This window comes from Scleropages formosus, chromosome 12 (genome assembly GCF_900964775.1).
Source record: "Scleropages formosus chromosome 12, fSclFor1.1, whole genome shotgun sequence".
NCBI lineage: Eukaryota > Metazoa > Chordata > Actinopteri > Osteoglossiformes > Osteoglossidae > Scleropages > Scleropages formosus.
Window position 1 is genome coordinate 15,531,597 of NC_041817.1, and position 14,935 is coordinate 15,546,531.

At 39.7% G+C, this 14,935-nt stretch overlaps 2 protein-coding genes across 3 annotated transcripts; both read right to left on the reverse strand.

Moving 5' to 3' along the window:
• Positions 1–1,970: 1,970 nt before the first annotated feature.
• On the reverse strand, positions 1,971–7,691 carry LOC108920704 (coiled-coil domain-containing protein 173-like). 2 transcript variants are annotated; one of them, XM_018729660.1, is made up of 8 exons: positions 7,479–7,691; positions 7,174–7,370; positions 5,438–5,643; positions 4,906–5,062; positions 4,654–4,793; positions 4,154–4,358; positions 3,159–3,323; positions 1,971–2,924 (listed from the first exon to the last, which is right to left on the reverse strand). In XM_018729660.1, the coding sequence occupies exons 1-8, from the start codon at positions 7,555–7,557 to the stop codon at positions 2,682–2,684; spliced, it is 1,392 nt and encodes a 463-aa protein (XP_018585176.1). In that variant the 5' UTR covers positions 7,558–7,691; the 3' UTR covers positions 1,971–2,681. The 2 variants fall into 2 exon arrangements, with proteins under 2 accessions (XP_018585176.1, XP_018585175.1); XM_018729659.1 differs by having other exon boundaries at positions 7,174–7,373.
• A 3,191-nt stretch (positions 7,692–10,882) lies between these two features.
• LOC108920644 (coiled-coil domain-containing protein 173-like) lies at positions 10,883–14,451 on the reverse strand. Its single transcript, XM_018729547.1, has 9 exons — positions 14,354–14,451; positions 14,059–14,258; positions 13,591–13,764; positions 13,239–13,444; positions 12,720–12,876; positions 12,459–12,598; positions 11,994–12,198; positions 11,329–11,493; positions 10,883–11,125 (listed from the first exon to the last, which is right to left on the reverse strand). Exons 1-9 carry the CDS (start codon positions 14,436–14,438, stop codon positions 10,883–10,885), a joined length of 1,575 nt encoding a protein of 524 aa, XP_018585063.1. The 5' UTR covers positions 14,439–14,451.
• Positions 14,452–14,935: the final 484 nt, after the last annotated feature.

Sequence of the window (14,935 nt, forward strand, 5' to 3'; positions counted from 1 at the left end):
GCGCTGTGGTGTGCGCAGCAGCCAGAGTTCAGCTGGGTGTTATTGTTAGGGCTGGAGATAGGGTCAAGGCTGGGGCCTGGGCTATGGCTGGAGGTAGGGTTAAGGCTGGAGCTAGGGTTAGGGTTCGGGCAAGGGCAAGTGTTGGAGCCCGGCTAAGGGTTTCGGCTTTTTCGGGGCCGGCGCTGTGGCTTGAAATTTCCTTTTTTATTAATTTGGGGTGAGTTGGCACACACGGGAACGCGTTCACTCTCAGTTACAATGGACGCACCCGTTCAAGCCCAGGTTAAGGACAAAATATTCTGAGGCGCTTAGCTTTGACATCTGCTCAGCAGCACGTAACAACAATGCAGACGTTTTAAACGATTCTTACTCTTTTCACGAAAGTTCCATAAACATAGTCAAGGGTTTGTTGATGTGTCAGACCTCTTTTTTTACCAGCTTGGCAAGACTGAAGTGAACAAACATAACTCTTCGTGACTTGAATAAGCTTGTTGTACAGCACATGCCAATTATACAATTCATACATTGGGGTCATTGCATGTGCTTAAGTTCCATCTACCTCAGCGAACTTATCTAAACCTTTCCACTTCCCTCTCCTTGGACCTTAGTGTCACCCATTGTATGCTCAGTATGCAGACTGCCTTTCTTCGGAGTATGGGTTTTGGTGGCTTGTCTGATTTATCTTCCCAAGCCACAAGTGTGTGCTCTAGAGAGCAATCTGTTACAAGAGTAGCCATGTCATAGCTAGCAGGGTGGAAGAGCTCACACAGCCACTCAGCTTTCTACTGTGTGAGAAACTGTTGTCCTCTGTAACGAAGTTCTCAGCTATGCAATAGCAGTCCTTTGTAATCAAAGTTAAGGGCTCTAAGGAAAAAAACCTCTGAAGTCTTCTGATATTGTCTGGTTCAAGGTTCTAGTGATGGTGCTGGTTTTCTTAGCTTTTTCTTGTAGACTATTTTTGTTTTTCTAAAAAAAAAAAAAAACAAGTGCTGGGTACTACTATTTTCGGTGTTACAATATGTACATGGATTTTTTTTTTTCTTTGCCCAAGTGCAGTGGGCAGCCACTGGAACTTGGACTCCTTGAGTTTTTTTCTCCCTTACCTTCGGCTGGAAGTTTTTGTTCCTTTCCTCTGTGGCCAGTAGGCATATTTACAGCTTTAATAACTGCATGAATATCATTGTAATTTAATATATTGCCAAGTATGTTTGTCTTGTGGGGGTGCAGTGGCGCAGTGGGTTGGGCCACAGTCCTGCTTTCCGGTGGGTCTGGGGTTCGAGTCCCGCTTGGGGTGCCTTGCGATGGACTGGTGTCCCGTCCTGGGTATGTCCCCTCCCCCTCCGGCCTTACGCCCTGTGTCACCGGGTAGGCTCCGTTTCCCCGTGACCCCGTATGGGACAAGCGGTTCTGAAAGTGTGTGTGTGTGTGTGTGTGTGTGTGTGTGTGTGTTTGTCTTGTGCCTTTGTTCAGCGCTCTGTCATTATGTGAGACGAGTGCTGTGTAAAAATGACTGAATCATTACAATATTATCCAGCAGAGAAACATTCCAAGATATTAATGGCTTATTTTTCAAAATACATATTGTGACAACAAATGTCTTGGAAGTACTTTATTTGTTTTATTAACGTTTTATTTGCAGATAACATGTACTTGCACTCATCTCTGTCTTTACAGAGCAGGTAGTCACTTGTAGCACCAAATAGCTACTGGAGAACCAATGGGAAACATGGATTCCAAAGGCAGGCACTCATCACTTTGCACAACAGCAGCATTTGTATTTATTTATTTAGCAGACACTTTTCTCCAAAGCGACTTACAATGGATACTATGTAGTGTTACCAGCCCGTACACCTTATTCGCCAAGGTGACTTACACTGCTAGATACATTACTTACACTGGGTCACTCATCCATACATCAGTGGAACACACTCTCTGTCACTCACACACTATGGGTGAACCTGAGCCGCATGTCTTTGGACTATGCCTCATTAGTTTCCTCTGATTAAAGAATCAACTGTAGTCTTTCATGACTTTATTGAGGTGTATTTTAGTAGCTACTGGAAACTCTCATAGCAGTAATAATCAAAACCAAATTTCATGTAGGTGCTAAATAGACCTGTGAAACATTTAGGAGATATTTGACCCATTCCTCCTTACAGAAGTTTCAATTCATTGATATTTGTAGTATATTTTCAGTGAACAGCTCACTTCTGGCCATGCCACAGCGTTTCATTACGGTTAAGGTCTCAAGACAATTTATTATTCTAAAATATGAAACATCCTCAATTTAAGCCATTCTGCTGTAAATTTACTTCTTTATTTGGGTCTATTGTAGTGTTGTATGACCCAACTTCTGTTACTGCTGTCTTCAGATTGGAGACCGAACCAGATACATACTCTACTGTAGAATTTCCTGATACAGTGATTACCAGTTGTTCTGACTGGAGGTGTCTTGTCATGAGTTGTATAATTCAGTTGCTGGTGGTTATGTAATACAGTGTAATGGTGGGGTGGGTTGGGAGTATTCCCATGTCCCCTTGCCACTTGGTGTTGTTTTTTATGGATGTTTAATAGCTTTGTTTTTTAGATTATTGTTTACAGTATTGAAGATCCCATGTTAGACTGGTTAAGGAAGGGATTGTCTTGTGCTGTATATAAGACATGCTGTTCAGCTTTTTCTATTACGGCTCAACCAAGTAGCTTGGTCTCACACCTCCAATAACAGGTCCCAAACCACCACCACTGCCCTTTCTGGCAGCCTTGTTGAGTGGGTAGGTGTTTCGCTCAGTCTCTTCAGCTCTGTCAATCACTCCTTTGGCATAGATTCGGAACCATTTCTCCTCATCGGCTATACGGTCTTCATTTGTTGTATTAAAATCCATTTCTTGATTCATCTCAAGCTGCATCTTGGCATGCCTTTCAGCCTGAATGAAATTTGTAACATAAGGAATCCTTTGTTCTCAAAATGTAAAAATGTTAACACATTTTTTCAAAAAACAGATAAAACAGTAAAGCCATAGGCTTTACTGTAATTCAGAATAGTTCAGAATAGGACACAAATCAGTTCAATTGTCAGCTGAGATAATGTCTAACTTTCAATAGTTTGATATTCAAATGTAAAAAAACACATCACAACACAGCTCAGCAAAAAAGCCTACCATTTGACGGATATGGGCATCTTGTAGGGTTTTCCGGTCTTCTTTTATCTTTTGAACCTTTAGCAGTTCATCTTCAAAGAAGAATCTGTCAGCTTTTTTCGATCCATGAAGTATATCCAGATCCTTATGTTTTTCTTCCCTCTCATTTTCCTCTTCTTCTTGGCGCTAAAACAAGGCATGACATTCATTTCAGAATGCAAAGCACCTTGAAACAAAAATTTATTTCTGACTGGTCTGAATTACCCAGTGGTTTACTTCTTATTTGGTCTACCATTTACTTTGATTTATCAGATGCTTTTCTCCAAACTGATGTACTGTAGCTACAATGTTGTATTTAGCTGACAGCTTTATCCAAGGCAACTTAAAATGGTGCCAGCTGGCGGTGTAGCTGTTAGAACTGCTACCTTTCAGTCTAAAGGTTGCAGGTTTGATTCCCCCCTCTGGCTCTAAGGTACTTATCCCTTAAAAAAAATTGTTCCAATAAAAATTACCTGGCTGTATAAAGGGGTAAGTAATTGTAAGTATGTTCAGGTTGCTTTGAAAAAAGCATCAGCTGAATTGATGAATGCACTTGCTGTACACTGAAGTACATAGTAGTTCATCCCTGTATACACCAGTTCAATGTAACACAATCAAACACACTTGCAATACACAACTAAGAATCACCAATCTCTTGACATGTCATGCATGTCCCTGGACTGCAGGAAGAAACTTGAACACACTACAGAAAACCACAATAACACAGCCCATCCAAACTCCACAGAGACTGAGCAAGGACAAAACCCATGTTCAACCACATCACTCAAAGTTCCACCCACTGTGCCACCCCACACTACCATCTTATCGCAGTTGACATTCCTGCAGAAATGAACATTGTATTCTGGCAGCAACAGTACCTGTGGCCTATCTTCAAAAATCTGATTTGCATCCTTCTACAAATGCACTGGTTCATGGAGGAAAAATGTCAACATGTACTCTACTGAAGTTAGCTGTACCTTGGTGTCTCGGTGCAAAGCAATGGCACTAAGCATGGCCATCTTCTTTTCATCCCTCTCCTTCTGCTCCTGTGCCAACCTGGCCTCCCTCTCGGCAACAGCATTAGCAAACATCGTCTCTTCGTTGGTGGCCTCTTCCTGCTGTCTCTGCCTCTCCAGCTCTGCGACACTCTCTAGCAGGGCCTCGTTGCGCCTCTGCACATCTCTAAATGAGAGGGAGTTCCTTCACAAACAATCTTTGCTCTTAAAATGCTTATACCAGTCTGTATCACTTAAGTTTCAAATAATTATTACTTCTCAAAATTTTTCCAGCATTCTTTGTTTATAGAAAGGGAGGTCAGACCAATTTTTCGGAAACCTACCTGAATCAAGGGAAAAGTGTGTGAAACATGACATTAACAAGCTTGTTATATTATATACAGCAGTCGTTTAGTCAGATAATTTCATCTAACCCAAAAGTTGCATCTACATTACAGTTGCATCACCATTATAGAATTTACCGCAGCATCTCTGTTTCTTTCTCCCTCCTCAACTGCAGCATTTTCTCTCTTCCAGCAACAATGAGTTTCCTGCGTTCCTCTTCCAACTCCTCCTTCTTTGCATCTAATGCCCTCAGAAGATCCCTTGTGGCCATATGCTCCTTAAATCCATAAATGCAAAGGCAATTACACACCACAAAGTAAAGCTCTAAGGCCAACAAAAACAAGACTGTGACATGGGACAGTAAGCTCGGCAGCGCTGCAGTGCCTCACCTTGTATGCATTCATGTTGCGCCTTTTCTGCTCTTTTTGCATCTGCTCAAATCTGTGCCTCTCCCTGTTGTACAGCTCTTGAAGCTGCAGGAGCTCCTCTGCCTCCTTCTGGATGCGCAGCTTCTCCAAGTTTTCATTATGCTCATGCTCCTTCATCCTACAGATCCAACGACCTTTTCATTGAGTCAATCCTTACATAGAGTATTTGCACATTTTCATTAAACAGTGGATTTTGTAATGTGCCGTTTCGTTTAATTAATGTTAACTTGTATGGTTTAATTATTACAGCAGTTTAATTATTCTAAATACAAAGACAATGGAAAAATGAACTTTATGCATAGGGACGAGATCCCAGGAGGGGCTTTGCTGCAGGGCCCTTTAGGATAACTCAACCTGAATTGCTGTACTTTAAATGTTTTACAAAACTGCAAGCTGCTTTGGATAATGGTGTAGGCTTAGTGAAACCTTGTCCCCCCTTTACTATAATCAGACTGTTTTTGCTCTTTGGCTGTTTGATAATGTTCCCTCTTACTGTTGCTTCAGATCTTCAGCCGTGGCCTTATTTTTCAGCCTCCTTTGCTTTGCACTTTCCTCCTCTTGCTGCATGGCTTCCTCATCCTTTCTTTCGAGTGCAGCTATAATATCTCTGTCCAGGTTCCTACAGGCATTTTGTGTCTTCTGTTTCAGCTGTAGCTGGGCCTCCCGTTCCTTCAACACTTCTGTCAGCAGCAGCCCACTCTATTCACAAAAGTTCACCACTGACTTTCAAGTTGTAGATGTTCTAGATCACAATACATGTTTCCTCCACTTAACGGGCCTGAATTCTGCACTGTAGTACTGACTGACATTTACACAAGTACTGAGGGGACACATTAGGCTTCCTTAATCACTGGGGTGGATTTTTGTGATAATTATTGCACTTATTTCCTTCTTTACATCCATTCATCCATAGATTCATCCATCAATTAATCTGTCTATCCATCTACCCATTTACTTACAGTAGCCTTGAGTGTATCCAGCAAGCCTAGGATATGAGACAGGGTGCACACTTGACAGGATGCCAGCCCATTGCAGTACCCATTCATTTGTAATCAAAATTGTGCAACTAATGTACAGTACATAAAGGCTTGAGCCTAATTGATAGAATAGATTCAGTCCAATCTAATTGTCTCTGACACATCAGTATATTTGTCAAAATTACCCATATAAGTAAAAAAAAAATCCCACTGTATAGAGCCTAAAGGTGCCTATTTCCATATACTGCTAAACTGAATTGTCACTCTGCAGGGACACATTCTGTGGGGGGATGAACGTATACCAAGATTTACTTTTTCACAAGAGCCCTTTAAGTCCCTTGGTCTTAACCCTGGCCCTCACATACCCTTGTGTAGGACATTTTTTATTGAGCCCTTCAACTATAGCAATTAATAACAATGTTTAGCCCTTCTGTCACTCACTACCAATCAACTCAAGTCTGTCCATGGATTTCAAGAAAAATCAAGAAAATGAAACATTTTTTGGTGCACCATAGTATTACATAACTTCAACTTACATAGCCCTTAGTTAATGTATAGAAAAAATGCTTTTTAAATAACCAATTTCAGTCTACAGCTCTACCAAGCATGCCAAGATGCTCCGCTGTGTTTAATACCAAAACACAAAGGGGTGCACAAGGACCAGGGTTGCGAATCATGGGCATTGCTGCTGAACCTGCAAAAGAAGTGATAAAGCATTTATAGAAAAGAGAGTAACACAAACATGAAACCCTCTAACGCGATCTGTGTGGTACAACAGTTGAGTTTTGGCTTTGTCAATAGCCTCTTTCCTCTTTCGTTGCTGATATTTGGCCTCCTCTATATCAATCAGTATCCTTTCCTTCTCTTTATTCTCCTCTCTGATTTGTTTTGCTTCCAACTTCTTTTGCCTTTGTCCCTATAAAAATATACACGATAACGGTAAAGATGATTTATGTCACTTGATCACACTAGACAGGTGCTATGTGGATTTATTTAATTTAAAACTGTGAGGTTTAGACCTCATTATTTGTTCGTTTGCTAATCATATAACTATTTATAAAATATATGATCAGATGTAAAATACAGTTTCATTTTCTTGAAACTTACATATTGTACATCTTTCATATTTTAACATACTAAAATTTTGGTGATTTGCTTCCCTTTATCACTTGTACCACAGACCTCTATCATCACAAAATGGTAACATTCATGGTACTAACACTTGTTGGCTTGTTCATCAAAAAACACGTACAGTAATAGTGTTGGACCATAATTTAACCACTTCTTTGGAACGCAGGTGCAGAGCTTCTCGTTCCTTTGATATTTCCTGAAGGACATTGTTGTGTTTGTTGACATGGTTCAAATTGTCTTGAATTCGGAGCCACTCGGCCTTTGGCAACACTGCAACTTGGCAGAGATCTGGGGCCTGGATCGGAGTAATTGTCTCTTCTACTATTTAGATTCAACAGAAAAAGGCCAATACAGACGCAAAGTTATAAAGAGAAACGTTGAATAAAAATACTAGTTTAAATGCATAGAAATATGCTTAAAACTTACCAACACCATTGCTAGGGGCTACCCTTAGTCTGTTCTGTGCATCCCTATTCCTACACCGTGCAAAAAGTGCTGATGCCATTTGCCATCAGTTTTCAAGTTATATTAACTTTAAAAAAATGAAAATGGCTTAAAATGCACACTTTAATACCTTTAGGCTAAGAATTAAACTGGCAAACTACTTTACATATAACATACCTCAGTAACTGAGGTGCCTCATGGTTTCTTAGCAATGACAAACATCTGTTTACCAGCGTATCCATGGGCAACTTATCAAAGAACCAATGAAAACTAACATAACTGAAAACATAATCTCACCAGAAAGATAAGCAGCTGTGACTGTGAAAAAGTTTATTGTGGTCATTATCATGGTAATTTGCTACCTCGGAGAGCAATCAAACTCGGTTTTTCTGTCATACAGATTTCCTTAATAAAGAAAAAATAGAGCGCAGAACTTGGGATATACAAGAATTTAACATATGAAATAACATTCCTTGCATACTCAGTGGAGACAACATAGGCTATTGTAACGACCCGCGTTATTGGGAGTTTGACCAGGAAAATGGGTTTATTGTAAAAAGTTGAATTGTGGATAAAATGGAATTGTGTTCAACTGCCATGGGAGCTCACGGGGAAAATAAAGGGGTGACTGTTGGCCAGTGTGAAAAGTAAAGTCTGTGGGGTGCTAAACAGGGGCTTGAGGTATAACTCCTTAGATTTTAGATTTTATTATTGGCATGACAGTTTTTAGGATTGATTTATTTATTTATTAGATAAAGATTTTAATCATCGGAAATGATGAATGGGGAAATCCCCCATTTTAACATGGGTTTGAGTCTTAAAAACCTCAGAAACAGCCAGAGTGAATGACAAAAAATTGCTATTTGACTTTTATCTACTTATTCAACTTACACAATACAATGAGTGGGTGAGTTGTGTAATAGGATCATTTGAAAAGGACATTAAGAAGTGTTTTACCTTAAATACTGATTGCATATCACTTAGTAAGGCAACAAAACTGGCCAGGAGAAAGACACTGTTGCATCACACAAATGTTAAAGTAATTTGTTCGAGTAAAAAAAAATTGTAACAGTAGAGAAATTTTAAACAACAGAATGGTGAAGAACATGCAGTTAAAAATAAGTACCATAAATTGGGGAGATTGTGTCCTCTAAATTGCATACCTCAGATGTTCCTAATGCGAGATATATATATGTTGATTGAAGCACCAACAGGAACTTGTTCCTATCACGACTTACAGTGCATTGTGCATTAAGTTGCTCTGTCCATCCAATTTCAATAACCGCTTGTTTTGAGCAGGGTCGTGGTGATCCAGAGCCTATCTCGGGAGCATTGCTCGCAAGGCAGCTTGGGGGCGGAACATCACAACCATTATTGTTTTTAAATGTTAGCAGAGTATGTTATTTTGTGTTCTACATTGAATGTCTTGGTGTGAAAACTATTCATGAGATTTTCACTCCTGCTGATTATCTTTGCTGGTTCATAAAACAGAAAATCAGGCAGAATTTGAGGCATGAAAGGCCTGCTTGGTGAGATACTTTGCTCTGTATATAAATACAAACCAAAAAGAATTAAGACTGGAGGAAAGTAAAGTAAATGAGTCAGTATATGGTATAATGAGATTTAAAAGTTGTAAATGACACAAATCTGAAATTTCTAAAAGTGCACAAATGGTATTATATATACGCACACACACACACATTTTCAGAACCGCTTGTCCCATACGGGGTCACAGGGAACCGGAGCCTACCCAGTAACACAGGGCGTAAGGCCGGAGGGGGAAGGGGACACACCCAGGACGGGACGCCAGTCCGCCGCAAGGCACCCCAAGCAGGACTCGAACCCCAGACCCACCGGAGAGCAGGACTGTGGCCCAACCCACTGCACCACCGCACCCCCTATGTGGTATTATATATTTAATAACAATTTTGTTTCCAACACAGGGAGCTACCGAGTTGTACATAAAAACCACTGAAATACCAGAATAAAGACAAAACAGACAGCAAATTGATCACACCAGCACATTTTATCATATTTGTGACAATAATTATGGCAACATACCCACTTACAGTGCAGACTGCTTTATAGACGGTGGTCAGGAGACGAGCAATGTGGACTGCATTTTAAATAGGCTGCATTCAAAGCAGATCATGCTGAAATGGTGTTAAACGGAATCCATACAACACACAGCATGGAACACCCCAACACCCTGATTTCATCTTTTTTAACCAAATAAAACATGTTTTCTTTATGTCTGATTATACAAGACATACAAAATTTCCACCCAATCTCTCTGTCCTGGGTATTTCGTGGTCAGACCTGTCACAGGCAACAAAAGCATTTCCAGAGATTTAGGCTTCTATCCTTTCAGTTTGAATCTGCACAAATGAAAGAAATCCTGTGCTATTGCTACTCGAAGCAGGACAGCTGGTAGTGTAGTAGTTAGAGCTACAGCCGTAGATCACAGGTTTGATTCCCACCTCCATCTGTAGTACCCTTGAGCAATGTACTTACCCTCAAATTGCTCCAGTAAAACTACCCAGCTGTATAAACGGATAAATTATTGTAAATACCTTCAAACTGTAAGTCGTTTTGGAGAAAAGCATCAGCTAAAATTAGTAAATGTAAAAGTAGACCTCTTGCAAAGACTACTGCAAGAGTATGGCATACAAAGAGGAAACAGCCAAGGAGCTGCATCACTTGCTAAAGTCTGTATTCATGAGTAAATATTAAGAAAGGGTTCATGGCAGGATATGTGAACACTCTTGCTGTCAAAAAATTGCTGCCTGTCTCACGACTGCAAAACTATCTGAATATTCCATTATATTATTGGAGCAATTCTTTTGACAGATGAAACAAAAGAAGATTTTTTTTGCATACCAGTGCCAAAACCTCATCCCAACTGCAAAGCACGTTGGAGGGAGCACCACGGTTCAGGGTTGCTTTACTGCCACATGGCCTGGAAAGCCTGTAATCAATGAGGGAACCATGAATTCCAGATTCTGTTAGGAAATTCTGCAGGAGGATTTTGGGGTATTGGTCCATGATCTGAAGTTAATAGCTTTGTCGTACAAAATGACAGTAATCCTAAACACAAAAGTAAATGTACAATGGAATTAAAAAGGAAAATTTTTGCATTTTGGAATAACTAGAGTTGGAGTCCTGACCTTAGCCCGACTGAAATGCTGCTGCATGATCTGAAGTTTATGCAAGACATACCAAAAATGTCAATGAAGTGAAAATGGAATGGATCAAAGTACCTCCTAAATGTTGTGTACATCTGATCTGCAGCTACAGGAAACATTTGGTTGACATTATTACTTCTAAAGGAGGTTCCACCACTGTTATTTTCTTAATCGGAAGAAAGGGGCAGTCAGCTTCTTCTGTCAAAGCTGAACCAAGTAGCTTGGTCTCATGCCTCCAATGATAGGCCCTAAACCTCCTCCAATGCCCATTCTGGCAGCCTTGCGGAGTGGGTAGATGTTTCGTCCCGCCTGTGCAGCTCTGTTGATTACTCCTTGGGCATAGATTTGGAACCATTTCTCCTCATCAGCAAAAAGGTCTGCATTTTTTGTGTTAAAGCCCATTTCTCGATTCTTCTCAAAACTCTTCTTGGTGCGTTTTTCAGCCTAAAAGAAAGTTGAAACATATGAGGAAACTTATGGGCAAAGCTGGGAAAATAGGGAACATGTTTGAACAAAGTGACAGATTTACTACAATCAGATGTGTTTAAAACTGTGATGAGACACAGAATAGTTAATTCTTTATCAGCATAGGTTAAAAAAAATGTTTAACTTGTGTAATATTCAAATGTAAAAAAGAAAAATCCTACCATTTGATGGATATGGGCATCTTGTAGGGTTTTACGGTCATGTTTCATTTTTTGTGCCTTTAGCAGTTGCTCTTCAAAGAAGAGTCTATCAGCTTCTTTTGCTGCATAAAGTATATCCAGATCCTTCTGCTTTTCGTCCCTATCCCTCTCCTCCTCTTCTTGCTGCTAAATTTGTAAATGACATTCATGACAGGATGCACACTTTTTTTTTTAATTAATTTTTTTAAAAAACTGGTTTCAGTTTCTTGGCAGTTGGTTTACTACTGTTTTAGTGAATCACGGTTCAACATATCAGAGTGTGCAATGGACAGAATGTCTCATGTTACAATTTAATCATATTTTTGGACTTTTAAAACACCTTAATGTTAAATTAGGAAATCCTTACAGATACACATAAAATATAATCAAAATCAGAAAAGCAGCATTTAAACAAATTATTAATTTTCATTAGCTTTCCCTCTGTGAAGGGTCACATCAGAATTTAGTTTCTGAAACAGATTATACTCTGGCATTGATAATTCCTGTGAGTTATTTTCCTAAATCTGATCTGTGTTTTATTTTCCCAAATCTGACTTGTGTTTCTCATGGCTAGTGTATTGTTTCTTCGACCCTGGTTGAAGAAACAATAAAGTACCCATGAAAAATTTTGTTGAAGTTGAAGATACCTTGGTTTCTCGATGTAAAGCAATTGCTCCAAGCATGGCCATTTTCTTCTCGTCTTTCTCATTTTGCTCCTGTGCCAACCTGGCCTCTCTCTGGGCAACAGCCTTGGAAAAGAGTTCCTGCTCATTGTTGAACACCTCCTGCTGTCTCAGCCTCTCTAGCTCTGTGACGCTCTCCAGCAGTGCCTCATTGCGCCTCTGCACTCCTCTAAATGAGAGGAGAGATCCTTTGTAGAAAACACTTGCTCTTGAAACGCTTATATGATATGTTTAAACTTTGGATGCTTTATTTCACAGCACATAAAAAGGTCAGAAGTCAACTTGCCAAAATCCAAACTGAATAAAGTGGACAAAGATGAATGAAATATGACATCAATAAGTCTATGATACAACACAGACTAATCATACTACAGATGAAAATACTATCATTATTAAATCCTAAAGTCACATCAGCATCATAGAACTTACCTAAACCTCTCTGCTTCCTTCTCCTTCCTCAGCTTCATCATTTTCTCTTTTGCAGTGATAATCATCCTCCTGCGCTCCTCTTCCATGTCCTCCCTCTGTGCATCCAGTGCTTTCAGAAGATCCCTTGTGGCCATATGCTCCTTTAACACATAAATGCGAAGGCAATCACACTCAACAAAGTGAAGCTATGTTAAGGCCAGCGAAAAACAAGTGCATGTAACATCGGGGCAGTTTTGCTTGACAGCACTTCAGGGACATAACCTTGTAAGCATTCATGATGCGCTGTTTCTGCTCTTTCTCCTCCTGCTCAAGTCTGTTGTTCTCCCTGTTATACAGCTCTTGAAGTTGTAGGAGCTCCTCCGCCTCCTTCTTGATGCGGAGCCTCTCCTGGTTTCTCTTGTACTTGTGCTCTTTCATCCTGCAAAGCCAATGACCTTAAATGACCAGGATCTTGCATGGAACATTTTTGCTGATGTTTCAACAAAAGGATAATAAGGACATTAACCAGTGTGACTGTGCTATTACAGCAATAATTAATATTTGTAAATAAAAGGGGTTTTACATAAGGAAACAAATACTGCAAGGGGTTTATTATAGGACCTATGTGCGAAACATTTAATTTGCTGTAGTTCAATGCTGTGTTAGTAAACCTTTAAGCTGCTTTGAATAAAGATGTAAAATAAGTAAAACATGAAGACCATATCCTGCTTTCTTGATTATTATTCAGACTGTCTTTGCCCTCTTAGGGCCTTTTTTTGTATCTGAAATTTCTTTTCTTACTGTTGCTTCAGGTCTTCAGCTGTGGCTTTATTTTTCAGCCTTCTTTGCTTTGCTCTGTGCTCTTCCCGTTGCATGGCCTCCTCCTCCTTCTTCCTGAGTGCAGCTATGACATCTCTTTCCACATTTCTGGAGGCATTCAGCATCTTCTGTTTCAACTCCAGCTGGGCCTCCCATTCATTCAACACTTCAGACAGCAGCAGTGCACTCTGTAGTTAATCACCAAGTCCAAAACAGCACACATAGGGTTACACCAAGTCCAGCTTTCAGAACTATTCTGCTTTATACTACCGAGGCAGTGAGAACAATGCCTATTAAAAATTATAAAGTAAATGATAAAGAAAGGAATACAAACATGAAACCCTCTAACACGATCCGTCTGGTACAAGAGTTTGGTTTTGGCCTTTTCAATAGCCTCTTTCCTCTTTTGTTGCTGGTATCTAATGTGCTCTACATCAGCCTGTTTCCTTTCCTTCTCCCTGTTCTCTTCTCTGATCTGTTTTGCTTCCAGCTTCTTTTGTCTTTGCCCCTATTAAAAAACACACATAAATACAACGATCATACACAGTTGCTATGCAAATGTATTTAATCTAAAACCAGAAGCTTTGGGAAAGTTTGTTCAGTTACTCATATATAATATAAAATAAATGCCATTTTCTGCAAACATATAGGCATATTGCAAATCTTTCACATTTTAATATATTGAAAATTGTTGTGAATTGTTTGTCTGCATCACTTTATATCAAACTTCTAATGAGTCATTACAAAACGGTAAAATATAAGGCACTAGCACTTGTTGGGCTGTACACCGCAACACACGTACAGCAATTGTGTTGGACCATGATTTCGCCACTTCTTTGGAATGGTGCTGCAGAATTTCCTGTTCCTTTGATAAGTCCATGATGCTCTCACTGTGTTTGTTTACATGGTTCAAGCTGTCTTGAAGCTGGAGCCATTCGGCTTTTGGCAGCTCTGTGAGTTGGTGGAGATTTGGGGCCTGGATCTGAGTGATTGTCTCTTGTACTGTTTAGGTTCAACAGAAAAAAAAACAAAAGCATAGTTACAGGGAGAAACTTTGAATGAAAACACTGAAATATTAATATTTTTTTAAAACTTACCAACACCATTCTTGGTGGGTGTTATGCGTCTGCCATTCTGAGCAGCTCTTCTGTACTGTGAAAAGGATGCTGACGCCACTGCCATTTTCACCAGTTTTATTAAAAATGTTTAAAAAAGAGCTTTGAATACTCCCCTGCATACACAACTAGCTAATAAAAATGTCGAGTTACTTCACATGGAACGTGACATCTCAATAATTGAGGTTCACCAAATGAGTGGTTTCTTAGCAAGGACAAACACCTGTTTACCACTGTATCCTAGGCAACTGATTGACGAGCCAATCAGAATGAAGTAACCGAAGACGTCATTTCAGCAGAAAGTTCAACAACTAGAGTTTTAATGACCTGAAATATCTTATATTTCGTTGGGTATGATCGTTCTTTTTTCAGGTATTGGAGTGAAAGTAAATTAGTTGCTCTTTTTACAGAGAACAAAAATATTAAAAATTAAATATTATTTCTTAAACAGAACCACAAGTGAGGATATAATATATAGCCCACATAAAATGTCATTATCCCTCACTATCGGGGACCGCTTTTGCAAGGAATTTCAGTTTATTTTTAAACTCTTTGGACGATCGG